General features: G+C 27.6%; 4 protein-coding genes across 4 annotated transcripts; all 4 read left to right on the top strand.

Moving 5' to 3' along the window:
• Positions 1-292: 292 nt before the first annotated feature.
• Positions 293-2348, top strand: OCT59_006931 (uncharacterized protein; the record flags this gene model as incomplete). Its single annotated transcript, XM_066136887.1, has 3 exons — positions 293-1637; positions 1989-2255; positions 2335-2348. The coding sequence occupies exons 1-3, from the start codon at positions 314-316 to the stop codon at positions 2346-2348; spliced, it is 1605 nt and encodes a 534-aa protein (XP_065998396.1). The 5' UTR covers positions 293-313.
• Positions 2349-7470: 5122 nt separating this feature from the next.
• On the top strand, positions 7471-8718 carry OCT59_006930 (uncharacterized protein; the record flags this gene model as incomplete). Its single annotated transcript, XM_025320055.2, has 1 exon — positions 7471-8718. One exon carries the CDS (start codon positions 7471-7473, stop codon positions 8470-8472), a length of 1002 nt encoding a protein of 333 aa, XP_025172267.1. The 3' UTR covers positions 8473-8718.
• A 3210-nt stretch (positions 8719-11928) lies between these two features.
• On the top strand, positions 11929-12198 carry OCT59_006929 (uncharacterized protein; the record flags this gene model as incomplete). The annotated part of the gene is made up of 1 exon (XM_066136757.1): positions 11929-12198. One exon carries the CDS (start codon positions 11929-11931, stop codon positions 12196-12198), a length of 270 nt encoding a protein of 89 aa, XP_065998395.1.
• Positions 12199-16084: 3886 nt separating this feature from the next.
• Positions 16085-17677, top strand: OCT59_006928 (uncharacterized protein; the record flags this gene model as incomplete). Its single annotated transcript, XM_025327256.1, has 1 exon — positions 16085-17677. The coding sequence occupies one exon, from the start codon at positions 16085-16087 to the stop codon at positions 17675-17677; it is 1593 nt and encodes a 530-aa protein (XP_025172269.1).
• Between the last annotated feature and the right edge of the window lie 1125 nt (positions 17678-18802).

The raw sequence follows: 18802 nt of genomic DNA, 5'->3' as shown, positions 1-18802 counted from the left end.
CTATTTTGTTCACGGTTATACAAAAATTTGGCGCTGCGACTTACTTGTTTTGTCGATCTTAATAATGTTCTGTATCAAATCAATTTTGTGCTCGACAATAAATGGCAAAATAGCGTGATAATATTGTCTCTTTTAGCATTAGATTGTCGCTCTTACGCATGATCGTATTTACGGTAATACAAGTGATAAACAAGTCAGCCGGTCACACGGTATACAACATTCGGTGTTCAAATAATTTTGTGCGACAAAAATATACTTATTTATTCTCGCCTTTTTTTTTTTAAAAAAAAAAGAAACCAAACGGTAATTCACAATGAGTTTCAAGCTTAATCATTTTTCTAATAATGCTAAAAAAATTACAATAAAAATTATCAATTCTCCAACACAAAAACTTGAACCAGTTCTATTAAATCCTACAGATAAATTATCAACAATTCGTCAAAAACTCGAAAAGAATTATAAACAATTTAAATTTTTGGAATTTTCTGAAAAGGATGGAAGCTACAAATTTACCGAAATAAAATCCGAATTTGAAAGACAACATAGCCTAAGCTATATTATCGATAAGAATATTCTATATATAGAATGTGAAATAAAAACTAACATTGATTGGAATTGTATTATAGAAAAATGCGAATTAAATAATGGATGTACTATGACTTTTGATGGAATTAAGAAAGCAGATAAAAATGCGTTTGTAATAAAAAATTGTGAATTGAAAGAAATTGGAGCGGAAAGATACAAAATGCATAAGGATACATTTAAGTCAACAAAGGAGTGGATGAAGATAACAAATTTATTTTTTACCACGGATATTGATGTACTGGAGAATTTTATAAAATTAGGAATGTCAATAGAAATTACGGAAAATAAAAAATCTAATATTGGAATCAGTGGTTCTTATGATTTTGTAAAGCACGAAAAAGCATCTTTGAAATTTGGTGATCATTTACAACCGACTCAAGAATTTATTGGAGAAGTAGAGAAAGCCATAGAATCTGAAGATCCTGTTAAAGTACTTAAACAAATTACTAAGCAATATGGTCAATTTATTCCAACCGAAGTAATTTTAGGTGGTAGGGCTCATTTTAATGAACATATAACGTTTAAAGAGATTACTATGAATGTAGCAAGTGCTTCTAATAACAGTACGAAATTAATTGGGGGAAAACAGCCCAACAACATTGAAAATTTTGATGAAGGAGCTTGGTTTAAATCTTTAAACGATCCTAATTATTGGGATTGCATAGAGTATCGAAATCCTGTTAGCATTTTTCAACCCTTGTCTGAAAATTTACGTAAGCAAATTATTAAATACGTTGGAAAAAGAATCCTTTATTCAAAAACTCAAGGAATTAAATATCATTTAGAAAATCATGGAGAGGCAAAAAAACATGAATTAAAGGATTTACCACTAAATATCTTAAAGATGATTCAGAATAAGGAAGCAGATTGTAATATTTTTGCTACTGTAACTGATATGACTGAGTTAAAAGATGATTTTTTTACTTGTCAAGTTCTTTGTTCATCATCATGTTCGTCTCTTCCACCTTGTCCAGCATCATCTTGTTCTTGTCCACCGTCAAAACCGAGTCTTCTAATTCATTGTGTTCAAAATAAATTCAAAAAACGTGAATGTAATTTGAGAATTAAGTGGATGGTGGTCGGATATTATACAGATTTTAATTTCATACTTTCAGATTTTAATGTTCATTTAAAGATTTTTGAAAACAAAATTACTTCAGATAGACAAACTATGATTTATACATTAAATTATAATTATGATCCTTATATCAGCCCCTGTTTTGGAATACCTGTATTAACTGAATTAACATCTTCAAATAAATCCATTGTTATTGGACACCATTTTTTTAATGCTCGGAAAGAAAATAAAATTGGAGCATACACGTTCTCTTATTGTTCAAAAGAAAATAACCGTGTAGAACTAAAATCGCACAACTTTACTTTTTTCACATTTATTATTTCAGATTATTGTACTAGTAACACCTATAATACATTTTCATTTAAACATCCAATTATGAAAAAACCATATATTAAACTTAATAATGATGTAGCTGGATCTCCAAAATTCATTAGTTTATATTCTGCACAAAAAACTATTCGTGAGTTGGCTTTTTTAAATCAAAATTGTAAAAAAATTACATTAGTATCTATTAGCGGTTATAGTATTGTAATTAATCTCTTAACATCAAAAGATTATTTTGAATGTTTATCTTTTGATCTGTGTATACCAGGTATTTATTTTATTGTATTTAGGTTTATTTTCATTTGTATACTAAGTAAATAACAAATTTTATTTAATTTATATAGCAGATAATGAATTTTGAACCGAAATAAAATTTTACGGATTAGTAATTTAGCACTTAAATTAGGAAATACGTAAAGATATGTTAATTATTTATATGACGTCTTTATTTTTCAAAATTTATTTAAAATCATTTAGCTTAGAAATGCTTTAACATTTTGATATAATTAATTATGAGAAAATAGGGAGGGAAGGTTTTTATGAGTCGGTTGAGAATATTTATATAAATGACCAATTTTCTATATTATATGTGTGTATATTATGTGTATATTATGTGTATATCAAATATTGTAAATATCATTATATTTACATAAAAATACAATGAATTATTTGGTAACTTACATATGAACTCCCAGGTGTTATACAGGTAGTATATAGGAAAATTAAAAAGTATATTTGGTGGACGCCAATTTCTAACGAAATCCTTTGGGATGCGTAGTTAGTTTGGGATAGCGTTGCTAGAAAGGAAGCGTGTTGCTAGAAAGGAAGCGTGTTGCTAGAAAGGAAGCGTGTTGCTAGAAAGGAAGCGTGTTGCTAGAAAAGAAGCGGTTTTTTTATTAACAATCCTGTGTCTAGCATGGATATTTTTTTATTTATTTAATAACGGATCGGGGTAAATTTGATTTTTCTAGATCATTTTTTTAGTTTAAATTTCTTTTTCTTCGTTGTATCTTTTCTTTGTTTTCCAGTAAATAAATTGATTTTCTTAAAAATTTTGAAATTAAAAACTATTCGCATAAATAAGTAAAAGAATTAAAATTTAGTGTCATTTAACTTTAATTATAATTATTCATAATAAATATTGGTAAAAAAATATAAATGTCTATATATTAAAATTTCTTAATTACCTAAATTATTAATATAATTTCCCAAAGGCTTGTTCAATCTAATAATTTATGTCATACAGCCACAGTATCTAACGCTAATACTGTAATAGAAATACACTTTCCTAAAAAAAGCACAAATAAATAAACTCATACTAATTACCCTCCTATCACTACTATTTGACCTCAAAATTATTTTTCGCCTCTATTATTAAAAGCACAAAAAAAAAAATTATTTTTATTTAATATTTTATGCAATATACCCTAACCATAAATTTTTTTAGAGAAGGTATGCACTTTCCATTATGAAAACTTGACTGCATTTTTTCCACTAAAAATCCCACATGGAAATCCACATATCAGATATGGCAAATACCTGGTATTTTCGGCGTAAATCCACAAAATTCGATGTGAATCCGCGTAGGATATATGAGAATGTATGGAATTCCACATATTTATTTCCTCATGATGTGTGATTCCTATTTGTATGATTTTAATTTTTATTGTGACTTATCGTTATATGGATCTTTAAAAAAAAGGCGTGGTTTAAGGTTTCAAGGTTATTATTATAAAACTTTTATACGCTTATGAAATATGTTGATAAAATGTCTATTTATCCAAAAATAAAAAAAAAATATTAAAAATTAGTTTTTATTGTAAGAAACGAGAACAGTAATCCCGCACCCATAATAAAAATAGTTTACTATTTCTAACATCGTCTCAATGTTAATTTGAGCAAGTTTATTTTGTCATAAAATAATTATTTGAGATATATATATATATTGTGAAAAAATTAAAATACTCTAAGAGATCTTTAAAACTTAATTTAACAAAAATATTTATTTCATATATAAATAGTATACATCAGGAAAATTTTTCAGGGAATAAATATCGATGTTTACCACTTATCGGTATTTATCACGATTAGACAATTAACGATAATTATCACTTGGTTAATTAACGATATTGATAAATATCGAAAAAAATTTGAAAGGGAAAATTAGCTAACTTTCAATGCAATGATTACGATATATCTAGTAGTATCTAAAAGATTATAAATATAGTCCCGGTCGATATTATCTAAAAAGAAACGCATTAAAGAACGTAATAAATACATCCCTATAAAAAATTTTTTAGAAATTGATCACATATCGGAGTTTTTTTTGGAATGAAAACTAGAAAAATGATCATATATTGGAACTTTCCAGAAAATTTTTTATAGGATATTTCTAGAAATAAATAACAAAATTAAGAAAAAAAGTTGATTGCTCCTTACGGGTCAAGTCAAACAAAATAAATCCCGACCGCCGACCCGCCGATCCGGTAATCCAGATTTGATAGTTTGATTTGTAAAATAAATAACAACTTTCAAAAATTTATTTTGTCCCAGGTCTTATGAAAATAACCCGCATGAGCCAACCCGTCGGGTTAGGGTCGTACTGTTGCTTTGACCCAGATCAACCTGGATGACGCATCAGTCGCGTCACTAAACCACGAGATGAAGTTTTTTGAGACTATTGATATTGATGAACCAATTCAACTCAAGCTTTACGTAGTGAGCTTTTTGTTAAAAATCTCTTTGAGGAGAAAGAACTCCTACCAGAACATAAAGATGCAAAATCGCATCGCGAAGTCACCTGTCTAGCTGTTCGTAAGTAAAAAATTTAAAATATAATATTTAATTTAAAATACATTTAATATTAACCAATTATATTGTTATTTAATAATTCTTTTAAGCTCTAGAAGTGACTCCAATACGACCAATATTTGGCGTCATTTAGAGAAATACCATCCAGATAAAGATCTAAAATTAAAAAAAGCAAAAAATGATGTAACTTTATGATTAATTGCTGATCATAAAAAAATTTAATATAAATTCGGTTTGACCTGGGTTATCCGGGTTAAGCTATAATCGGGTCGAGTTAAGTTCAGGTTATACAGTTGACCGACCCGAGCATTCGAGTCAAATTCAAACATCCCTCAAACCCGAGGAAAAATATAGTAACGGTAACGGTGACAACAGAAGACGTAAGTACATTAGGAGGTTATTGGAAAAAAGATACAAAGGAACAAAATAAAAATTTTAGAAGAGGCCAGGCTACAACAGGAAAAAATGGATGAACATGTGACAGTATTTTTGGCGTTGGAAGTACACCACGCTGCGTTATAATAAGAAGACTGTGAAATGATTTCAGAAAAGAAAGCAGACAGAACTTCATAAACAGGAACAACAGTTGGGAATAGAGTTTGAACAGGTGCAAGAACAGCTAGAACGTACTCTGAAAACGGAGGTGCATGGTTTATTGAGTTTAATTAGCAACGATTCACAATATAGGAAGTTATATATGAACTAGAATGAACGGGTCATGTTGAGGAAATCAACAAAACAGAGACAAACGAATATAGAACAAATTTTTTTATAGGAAGCTGTGCTCAAACTCCAGTAATTTCTGATGTATTGGTGGCGAAAGTATTTCTGCCTAAAGATATCACGGAAAAAGTTTAAATGGAGCCATGAATGATATTAAAGCTAAAGCATAGAGTATTAGAGATATTGGTGATAGACGAATGATAAATGTAGTTTTGTTAGATTTGCAAATAAAAACGAAGTATTTATAGAAGCTATACAAAGACCATTGTATTTTGAAGGAAAAAATTTTCAATAGGCGAATGGAGAAGTGGTAAAATACGGTAGAAGGTAGAGGAAATAAAGATAGAAATGAAATGGATTACGAAAAATACAATGATCGTCTAGAAGAAAAGTTAAATGTTATAACTGTAATCAATTTGGACACGTGGCAAAAAAGTGTCAATATAACAAATTTGTACAATGAAAGATATCAAAAGACAAGGCGAAATGTGATGTAATTAATTGAATGTTTTAATTGTAATAGATTAGGACGTAGAGGTCGTATAGTCGTATAGCTAAATTTTGTCGTACAAGAACACAAGGAAATGGATCAGCAGCAGTTTACAAAGAAACGCGATTTAGTTTCAGAAGTCGGGATGATCAAAAGTATGAAAATAATGAGAATAGGAGAAATGTAAGCAAGATAGTGGAATGAGACGTCGAAATTATAACCAGTTTTTTCAAGCCGCACATAGATATAATCAAGTAGAACAACAATATAACGGGACGACAGTCAAGTAGATATAATGGAAATGGATTTCGAAACGGAGGGCAAGAAGAAAGGAGACAAGGATATAATAACTTCAGGAAATACTGAAGTTATGGTGAAAGAAAACACATAAAAATGAAGATAGATTAGTAAAAGGGGACGAAAAGAATCAGTTGAAGAAGAAGTGTGGAAAATAACGAAACAATAATTATTAGAAAGTAATAAGTTAAAACATATAAATCCAAATAAAAGAAAAACACAAAACACAGGAAAAGGAATAAAAATGGCGACATATAATGTACAGGATTTGGAGTAGAGGTTAAAGTTTGCTAAATGAACCATTAAAAAAAATGGAATATGGGATTTGTTAGGTTTAAGCGAGATAAATTAAAAAAAGATCGAGCAAAATTTTATTTTTTAGAATTTAATGTTCAATTCATGTAATGATAAAGCGTTACTATTTTAAAGTTTGGCAGATCATGTGACTAGTATTGAATCAATTTGATCAAAATTGATATAATATTTAATGGATATAAGAAGTACGAGATGTATACAATTATTTAGACCGGCAGAAAAAAGTGAAAATGACAATATAATTAATAATTTGATCGGCAAATTACAGTAAAATGAATATAAGCGGGATATGGGAGATTTAAATGAACATTATAATGTAGAAAAATTTATTAAAATGGAATAAATAATATGAAATGAAAAAAGAATAGAGTAATTAATTGGTTGATTAAAAATGAATTTGTAGATACAGGCGTAAACCTATTTTAATTGTTGTGTGTTGTTGCTATATTAAGTAATATTTAGACTACGAAGAGGAACTTTTTTTAAAAAAAAATAATTTATACATTTTCGTAAATATGAAAGAATAAAAAATGAAAAACAAAAAAGAAACGATCTACCAATATAAAAACTTATTGATTGTCGTATACGATATATTAAGGAATATTTAGCCTACAGGTGTAACATGTACTGCACATGCAAGATGGTTATCACAAGTGAAGTGTAACAAATTCTATTCTATTTGTACAAATTTATCCTAGTGTAAGATTGCATGTAACGATACACATTGCCTATAAATATGCAACAAAACCAAGTTGTATGCTTATCTCTTATTAATTAGCTGCCACACGAATTCTCTATTAGCAATTATCAAGAAATTAAAAAGAAAGGAGTTCATGGTTCCATCATCATGTTTAGAAATAGAATTAAGCATCAAATTATTAGCTTTTTAAGCTTTATCATTTGGAATGTAGTGTTCTTTTCACTTCTTCCACTTACTTCAGCATCAGTTGCATCATTTGTTGATACAAATTATGTATCAAAGGGAGATTTATATGACGCAACTCTTAACACATTTTTTCCAATATTTTTTGTGATTTTGTTCAATGTTTCAGGAAAACCCGGGTCCATCAAAAATATAGTATTACCATTATTAGATGATTTATTATATAATGTGATTACTTGGATGATTCCACTGGTAGTCTCTTTTGCCTATGATGAATGGTTGAGTATAAAAATATTTTCAATCATCAACATGTGTTTACACATACTTTGTGCAGTACTTGCAATAATCAAATGGAGAAGAATATATAATGATAATGTTAATTTTGCCTTTACCTTTCTTTTCTTAATATTATTTCCAGTTATGGCTATTCCAATATTCTGGATGATTATTATCGTACGTAAAGCTACTTTTGATTCAACATCTATAATATTTCTTACATTATTCGGAATATGTTTAGTTTTTGTTATATTAATTATTATTATGAAAGTAAAATATAATTATTTCGAAGGGATAATTGGAGAAAAGAAGATGTTTAAAATAATTTATGCATTCATCATTATATGTTTTTATGTTCCAAATATTCTTCAAACATTACTGATTGCATTAAGCTGGCCAATCAATTTTTACTTTATCAAAGCATTGGTGTTTATACTTATTCTATCTTTAACAAGAAATGTATCTTACTTTGCTGGTAAGGTCCCTGATGACTTTCTGGCTACTTCAACAACAATGACTCAAAATTACATCAAGCGTCTATTAGAAAAAGATGTGCATGAAATACTTGAACCGCAAATAACAATGGAAGAAATGCACAGAGTACAAACAGAAATGCAGACGAAAATTGATGAGATGCAGAAAACAATAAATGAAATAAAAAATATTAATGGATTAGACAAAAAAAATTAAGGATGGAATGTATTACTAGTTTCTTTTTTCTATTCTTATTTTTTTTAAAAAATTTAAATAACTAAAACCGCCATTCATGTGATCACACGATAGATTTAACTTAGAAATGCGCAACAGATGATTAAATAAACTGCAATTTTAGATTATTGCACATATGTACTTGATTCAAATGATACAAATTATGTGAACAACGCAGTATAATTTTAAGAAAAGGTTATATTAAAATTTTTCTATTACGGACAAAGCATATTCATCTTAGCTAAAATGTTTGCTAAAATTTTTATCATATAAATTTGATTCAATTCCATGTTATAGTAATAGTTCATATTCTATAATGATATGCCACGAGACAGTTTATAATAGCGGTAAAAATAACGTTACTGTACATCATTATTATTGTTACAACTTTATTATTGCACAAATCTTCATCGTGCCAATTACACAATGATATATTAATGATATATGAGACAAATATGACGGCATGGGACCTGAATAATTTCAGTTTTTTATTGTATATCTGGATAATTGATAAACTTCCAGTTAAAAAATATCCGGTTTCTGGAAAGTAAGAAAACAATTTTTTTTTTAAATGTTTGAAAATTTTCTTTTCATTTGGTGAGATTTTGTGTAATATAATAAAAGCGTGTTTGTGGTGCAGCAATAAAAAAATTGAACCTGACAAAATACAAAATTCATAGTGCCAGCCAAAATTAAAGAATAATTTAATTAAATATTAAAATAAATGTCATGTTTTTTTTGTGGTAAAACGAAATACTTTATTATTTACATGGATGAGAACATACAAAAAAATAAAGCAACACTAGAATTCAGTAATTAATTTCTAAACTAATAATTAAAAACCTCCTTCAATACCACGCCCTCATCTCCCATGAAGTAGTAGCAGTAGTAGCGATTTTTCGTGCTACAAAATAAAGTTAGCTTGATAACATAAAGTAACCTTTTTTACCATTAATACTATTATAAAAATTTTTTTTCTACGATACAATTCGAATACAACATGAATAAATTGTCTCTAATTTCTAATTACATATTGTTAAAAAATCACTATAGCTATATTCAAATCTATTTGTTATATTTTATTCAACATCTTCCACATCCCCTACAGGCTGCTGGCCTTCGCTACTCTCTTTTTGCTTGAATTAATATCTATTTCTTCGTCATCTAACTTCGTTGTGTCTTCCTTATTATCTATCCTAACCTTTGATTCAAATCTTTAATCCGGTTGCTAAATTTTGAATTAAGGTCATCAAAATCTCGACTTCGTTGTTGGATAAGATAGGACCCTTGTGCACAAACGTCTTTAACGGTAAGTCTTCCGCCGTATCGAAAAATTGTTCCTCTATACTAGATGCCGTACTCGCGACTTTATCAACTGGGTTTGTTTTCAGTGACACGTGTATAACTTGCCCGTCTCGTCCTAACAACTCTTTCATCTGTAGGGCAGATCCTCGGTTACAGAATTGTAGATCGCTTTCACCATATCATTTTCATTATTAAAATATATAAGAATATAACTTGTTTTATATATTTAAATAATTTTTGCAAATTAGCCACCGTAACGTTAAATATAACTTTTTATTCCCATATATCCATCCCCTTTCTTTACCAGATTATCCAATTTCTTAAATGCTTGCCAACTATCGCTTCTTTATTTGGGCCGCCGTTCATATTACCGTTAGAGATGTCTTCCAAAAATACCTTTTATTGAGACGGATTTTTATTTTGACCAAGTTTATGATACAGAAATTGAAGGTGAATTTTATTAAGAATTATCATCATGTGTCAAATTATTAAACAGATGTGCCAGTTAGGGATTGGAATCGATTCCCATTATTAGAATCGATTCTAAAATCGATTAATCGCGATTAATCGTTTCGCAAACACCGATTTTTTTTTATACTATTTATAATAGGTGTGTTTAAACACATATCACGTGATTACAAAAAATTACAGTGATCGACGAACAAATTTCCTTTTTTGGAAATTTGTACAACCTTGTGCGATAGCAACTTGAATTTTATTGGGAGATAAAATTTTCTTTTTAGGAAGTTTGTGTTCCGTCACGTGATTCGCGGGCGGAATTATGAATTTGGCCAAAATTAACTATTATGAACAAATGATAATTTACGGTCAAATTAACGAAACTGCGCCACAATAAGTAGATTCGATTTTTATTCGAGATTCGATTTAAAATCGATTCTTATCGATTTTCGATAGTTTTGATTTTAATCGAATCTTTTCCGATCCCTAGTGCCAGTTTACGGCGATAATGAAGATTCGATTGTGCAGTTTATATTTGAACAACCTTTCACTTCCATCTTTTCTACATATCCCACTTGTTGTAAGCTATGATCAATGTCAAGAGTTTTATTTGCTAAGACCGATCGAAAAAAATTATACCTAAATCATGTTGAGTCCAAGGAAAATTTCGGACAACATTCCGATGATCGTACCAACTACCAATCAAATCGATAAACAAATCAACGTGGATGAATGTGTAAATCGTTATGCACCACTTAGACTTAGTGTTAGGGCACAACTTCTGAATTTAGTAAACGCCGACTCGTGCAAGACTTTATTTAAAAGCAAGCTTTTTTCCCAATACCACCTGGCTACGATAAGGAAAAAGATATCGTCATTTTCGGTGTAAAAACGCAGAAAGAATTTGAAAAATTACTTAAGCAATTTCTGTTGAAAGAAAGAATAAACAAAATGATCCTGAAGAAGAAACGGTAGGAACTATAGAATTAAAAATTATTCCATATTAAGAAACAAAACAAAGAAATATAGAAGAGGAGAGAGAACAACTGAAAGATCGTACAATTCAAGTAGTAAGGTTCCCATTAGAAGTAGACAATTGGTAAATAAGAGGCATCTTTTTAAATATGGAAAAATCGAGTCCTTACATACAAAGAGTTAGAGATCTTTACCAAGTAGCTTTTAATACATTACGAAGGCGCCAAAAATATAGAAGATTTTATGATAAAACATGGAGTGTATATATTGGTAAATCCCAAGTTATGATCATTCCAATGTTACATAGTAATAAATATGTGAAGAAAGAAATAGTAGAATTTGGAAACTAGCAGGTTTCATTCAATACACACAAATCGATATTCAACATATTATTGATGATTTGAATATTAAATATTGTTTTATCCAAACAATAATCGACCTTCAAATTACGCGTATGTATATTTTGATAATGATGAGATTGCAGGGGGAAACTATTGCTTACGAAAATCAAGAATTGACATACATGTGGTCGTTGTGGTAGTATTTGAAGATAAATTAATAGAAAACAAAAACCAAGAGAATTTCGAAAAAAAATAATAGTAAGAATCCTAACAAACTCAGTAACTATGCTGAAGCAGTGAAAGGTGGTCAGCAACATTTGCGCAAGGGATTTAATAAGGACTTTCGTCCTTGGATCAAATGTCATGTGATAAAAGAGTCCGAAGTAGTATTGAAAAAAGATCAAGATATATTAAAAGAAGACAAATACTAAGAGAACTTCGAAAAAAAATTAATAGTAAGAATCCTAACAAACTCAGTAACTATGCTGAAGCGGTGAAAGGCGGTCAGCAACATTTGCGCAAGGGATTTAATACGGACTTTCGTCCTTGGATCAAATGTCATGTGATAAAAGAGTCCGAAGTAGTATTGAAAAAAGATCAAGATATATTAACAGAAGACAAATACTAAGAGAACTTCGAAAAAAAATTAATAGTAAGAATCCTAACAAACCCAGTAACTATGCTGAAGCGGTGAAAGGCGGTCAGCAACATTTGCGCAAGTGATTTAATAAGGACTTTCGTCCTTGGAACCAAATGTCACGTGACAAAGAACAAGAAAATTTCAATCAAAGAAAAAACAGGAGGGTCGGATCGATAGCTGGAAATAAAAACCATCAAAAAGTTCTAGATAATTAACTCTCCATTATTCAACAACAAATGGACAACTTGGCTAAGAATTTAGAAAAAGTCATAAATCAACAACCATTCCTCAAGAATGAATTTCTAACGTTAAGAGAGAATCAGAAGATAGATAATAAAACCCAAAAGTCAAAAACTAATAATGGAACAAGAGCCGTACATACTTAAGGTACCAACAGACGTGTTCGAGCTGAAAATAGTGATTAACATGTCAGATTTTGAAAGAAAGCTTTTAGCTCAAGATAACGTTTTAGCAGCAAATGCAAAAATGATTAGTGAAGTACAAAATTCAATTAAAGGAATGAAAAATCTTATTTATTAACAAGGACTCGACCAAGTATCTGAGGGGAAATTACTTCTTGACATCTAATGATGATGAATGACAATAATTATAATTTCATTATTTTGTTAATTCCCTCAATATTATGAACAATTATATACAAAATATTAAACACAATTTAAGAAATTCAAAAAAAAAAACACTTTAACAGATATATTAACAATAGCCACATTAAATATAAATCAGTTTACATATTTGAAACAGCAATTAATTATGTATTTAATGAATGAAAAAGTCTTAGGAGTTTCTGAAACGTGATTAGATAATAAGAATGCAAAATTTATATATAAACATGATTTAAATTACACTTTTTATCTTCATAATACCGAAAACCCATAGGCAAAGGTGTAGGAATAATAATAAAAAAAATTACGCAAAACATATACATTATACAGTATAATGTGGGTACTTTGACGGAAGAATTATATATTAGACTTAGCATATTTAAAGAACATAATAAATTAAGGATTATCCAATATTATGAGTAGTAGTAATAGTAGTAATAGATTTTAATTTACAATCCAAAGAATTAAATAAGAAAATAACAAATAAATTATTTGAAATTATATTTGAAGGAAAACATAATAATCACGAGATAATATTCATGATGGTTTTAATACTAATTATGAAGATTATTCACTAAAAAATCTAATAATAAAGCCTTGATTTTCGATAATTTATCTTGATCCGATAAAAATTATCTATGACATTACACCTACTAAAAGAATTAATACACATATTCCAAAAATAAAATACAAAATGGATGACGATTAGACTATATTTTGACAACGGACCGGATTTTTTCTCAACAATTATTCTGATTTCTGAACATATCTGACTGGATAAATACAGATCATAGTTTGTTAGTTTTTTCATTATGGACCAAAGATTTTATTTGACATAAATCGTTATCACATTTAAAAAAGAACATTATTATTAAAGAAATTTATCGTATGATAAAATGGATAATCTATATAGTATCGATTTCACGTTAGAAGACAACGTAAATGAAAATTGGAAAATATCTAACCCTTTAAAGAACTCTCAGATATACACGATTATTAAGTTTATTAAAAATTTGATAAGAAAATTAAATAAATCCGAGAAAATAGTTAAGATTAGAATCAATTGGAATTTTTATAAAGAAAAACTTTTGTTATATTCTATTGACAAAATATGGAATTTACGTTTGGATTCTAATAAAAATATTCAAATAATAATTAAAAGAATTTAAGGAATTAAAAAATCTGTATATAATCCAATATCAATATGAATATAAGAAATATAAAGAGAAAATCCTAGAAGCTGTAGATCATCATTGCAGAAATGAATTTAAAGCGATAGTCATAGATAAGTCTTAACAACTAATCAAAATGGAAAAAAAATTTTGGTAACGGTATTAAAGAAATAATGAATAATCATTTTCAAACAATAGATGTTTGTGTTAATCAAGATGATAATATATATAATGAGTTATTAGATCCTCTTTCTGATTAAGAATGGAATAATATAGTTTATAATCCCCAAATGATAATTACTTACGAAATAACTAAACATGCACCAGAGGAATTTTTAAAAAAAAATTAGACAACTAATTTCTGGAATATAAAAACATAATATCCTCAAAGGAAATCAATATGCAGGGCTTCCATTGAACTCTACGTTTGAACCGATTCGGGCATGAGCAAAGCTGACCGAGTGAATGTTTACATGTTAAGAAAAGCATTTTGATGACCCCATTTTGATACCATCAAATTTTAATAATATTATGTTAGAATTATTTACAGGTCAGAAAAACCAAGTTTTTACAGCAGGAGATTCAACAACACAGTATGATGTTCTTGTCGGGTCGCTAACAGTGATTAGAAAATTATCATTTGTAGATATGTGAATGATAATTTGTACATATCTAAGCAATAAACTTTGTATAGCATAATTTAAACAATCCAAGAACTAATAAATGTTTTGCATTAAATGTGAACCTAATAAAATTAGTCTTTATGCTAAACTAAAAATCAGCATTATGTTTCCCAATAAAAATAAATACTTTTATATCAACGTTCAGAATATTCTACAATTATATTCATTTGAAGCCCTTTTAAAAACTTATGATTTCTTTATTCATAATCTGACATACTTATTAAAAAAATAATCTGTAATGGAACTAATCCTTATCTGTTATAATAATGACTAAAATTGTACGTCCCAATAATTTCTCATCAAAAATTATCGTTGTCCTGATAATGGTGTAGTTAGCCGAAAAGTGAACACTTGGAGAACATAGAGAAAAAGAAAGAAGATATAACGAAAGAATGAACGTCGAGTACAGAGAAAGACAAAGACAAATTTAACGAAAACAAAAAACGTAGTGGCAACGCAAGGACGAAGAGAAGATTCCGACAGCGAATAAACAAATTTGTCCAAGTTAATAAAACAAAATTAAGATATCAAGGTCTTTGGATTTGCGCTTGGATTTGGTTGAAGATAACACGCAGACGATAAGGATTTCGGCCGATTTTTAGATACATTTCCGTCAAAAGTGTAGATTTAGGGATTTTTTTTCTTAATAATTCATATTAATTTTGTTTTTTTTATATATATATCATTTTGTCTTTTAGATTACAAATGAATTTTGAAAGTGTTTTTCTGCCAATGTTTTAGTATTATAGTTTGTGTTTGGACGTTAGATAATTCTAGAAAATTTAGAAAACATAGGAAAATATAAAAAAAAAATTAGAAAAAAATTTTAAAATAGTTTTAGATTAGTAACGTTTTTACACAACAGATAAATTTAAAATAAATTTTTTATAGTAATTTAGTATAGAACGGTTAGTTATAGAGGATAATATAATTTATTTATATTGTTTTCTAGGTGTTTGTTTAATTATGTATATTTTTGATCAATCATAATTAATAAACGCGTTGCTAATTAAAAAAAAAAGTGTAGTTGGCCGAAAAACGGAGCCGAGTTCCTGATTGCCGATCATCCGAACCCGGTTTAATCGCAGAAAATCCGGCCTGGAATTCCACGACGATCTACACGTATATATATATGTAGGCAAAACCTCGATATTATCACAAAAAGTTTTTAGAAAATTCCGGAAATACTGAAATCTGCAGTAAAATGTCCGAAATCATTCAAGATTTAAAAAATTTTACCGGATTTTTCAAAAACCTTTCGGCGCTGCGCCTAATTATTACAGGTTACACGACACGATTTGTGCGACAATATCGGAAATCACTATTCCGAAAATTAATAAAGTTGGAATAGCGCTATTGTGATACTACAAATACCTTCTCCTAATTCTCTTATAATATGTCAAGTTCAAAAATATTTTCAGGAGATTTGCCTGAATTAACATATGATATTATAAAATATTTACAGAATGATTTTTCAACATTACATTCATGTATTTTAGTTAACAGATTATGGTGTCGTTTAGCAATTTCATTATTATGGGAAAATCCATTTTCAATTCCTACTGAAAATTATAATTTTATTGAATTTTACTTAAATAATTTAAATAATGAATCAAGATCAAAATTAAATGAATATAAAATTAATGATAGTAATTTATTACCTTCGAAAACACTTTTTAATTATCCTAGTTACTTAGAATATTTAAATACGTGGAAGTTTATTTCTTCTGTTGAAGAGTGGTTTGAAACTTTAAACCCCAGAAATAGATATTATTTACAAGATTCGGATAAACATTCAATACTTGGATTTAAAAAATTAATTTGTATGTTACTATTTAAATTGTTTATTGAGAATGAAGTAAATTTACATATTTTTGAAATTGATAATCCTACTTATAATTCTTACTTTGAAGATATTCTTGAGTTAATGTTACAAAATCCAAATTTTACCCATAATATTAGGAATTTAAAACTTTATATAAGTATTAATCATGATAGTATTACAAATACGTCAATTAAAAATCGTATATCACAAGTGATCAATACACATCAAATTCTTAAAAAAATTGTATTATGTTATAGAAGCCTTTATTTATATCAATCATTATTATTATCAAATAATTGTTCAAATTCTTTAAACACAATCACATTTTATTACATCAATTTTCATGGTATAATCAATTTAGATAAAGTATTTGATCAATTAAATGTTCTGGAATCTGTACATATGGTTTATTGTTCTTCTTTAAATAATGATTTTATTCAGCAAATTGTTAATTTAACTAAACCATTCAAATTAAAGTCTTTATTTATAGGAGAGATGTCACAAATCGAATCTTTAGAATTATTATTGCAAAAATCCAGTAATTATTTAGAGAATTTTGGGTATGGATCTGGATATAGATATAAGCTACCATTCAAACAACAATTATCAGAATTAGTTATAAAATATTGTAAAAATATCAAATTTCTAGATTTATATGAATTAGATTATCAGATTATTTGTTTAGCGTTGAATTTAATTGAAAATATAAGACAAAATCTTAATTATCTTTCTATTGGTGTATGTGAAACGTTATTTTCAATTGGCGCTATTGAACGTAGTTCAATTATATTACGTAATTTAGGTCAACATTTTACTTTTAGATTAGAATATTTATGTTTGACTCTTAATATTAAAATGAATGATTTTGAAATATTCTTGAAAAATTCACAGAATACTTTTATTAAAAAGTTGTTAATCAATAATAGAGGAGGTGACGATATTTTATCTTGTATAAAAGAAAATATTATGAAAAAGAAAAGAGTCAAATATTTAGCTATTATAGAAACTACCTTTGATGAATATGATGAGAATATCTATGAAGATAAAGAGTTGTTTTTATTGAAAAACGAGGTGAAGGAATTTGAATTGTATGATATTATAATTCAAGAATATAGTGATTTGGTTATTTATACCAATACAGACTTTGCAAAAAAATTGGAATAGGATATTTAAATATTAAGAATACACTATGGATTTATAAAAATTTATAATTTTTTATTATTTATAAATAAATATAAATTTTTTATTGGTTAAATTTTTGATAATTATTTATTATTAAACAGAAATACATATTAGAAACCGTCAAAGAGTCATTCATATCATAAGTTAACATTGCTGTGATAGGGTAATTTGATGTTTGATAATTATTAGATCATTAGTTATTGATTGAACCGTCTTGTTCTTTGATTTTTTTTTTTACATTTCATTCGCAAGATTACAAATCAATGATAATATAGCTTTGTTAATTGTACAATTAAATAATATGCTCGTTTTTATACAATAAATTGATCATAATTTATTAGTTTGAGATATAATTAATATTTAAAATCTCCATTATTTTTATATTTATCGATCAATTTTACATAATCATCCTTCATAAATATAATCAGATGTACTTGTATATGTAGAATGTGCAAGATGACTTTCAATTTTCCAAATTCAAATTTTCTAAAGAAATTTTAAGCCGTCTTCTCTTTTATCAAATATTGAATAAATTTAATTCTAAAAATTAATTTCTCAAATTTTTTGTGTTGATTGACCTAAATATTTTTAAAATTTTTTACCCACTTTTTGATAATCTGTTTTATCTATTTTCAATTCTAACTTTACAAAAAAGTAATTCTTACATAGTATCTAAAGATATCATTCATAATTTATAATTCCTTAATTACAATTTGGTGATAAAACTTTTCAAGAATGTTTTGAAATAATTGATAAAAGTACTAAGATTTATTTTTACATTGGCAAATTAATTTGGTTTAAATGGTTTAGACAAAAGAAAATAATGTAATTCTTGTTATATTTTGGTTAATTCGTAAAATAAATATGTAAATATATACAATGTCATTAATAAAAAAATTTTACTTATGCAAGTTATCGTACTATACAACATGGTTAACAATTATTATCATATACAGTAACAATTTAATTAATACTTGTTTTGTCATATAACCCCTTATGGTAGTAGTAAATTGTGTGTCCTGGCCGGCTTGGACCAAAAAATCAAACCTACGAAACTGCAATAACAAATATTGGTCTCATGAAAAAAAAAGACATGAAATTATTGAG

The sequence above is a fragment of the Rhizophagus irregularis genome, chromosome 15 (genome assembly GCF_026210795.1).
Source record: "Rhizophagus irregularis chromosome 15, complete sequence".
Taxonomy (NCBI): domain Eukaryota; kingdom Fungi; phylum Glomeromycota; class Glomeromycetes; order Glomerales; family Glomeraceae; genus Rhizophagus; species Rhizophagus irregularis.
This window is presented reverse-complemented; position numbering and strand designations above follow the sequence as displayed.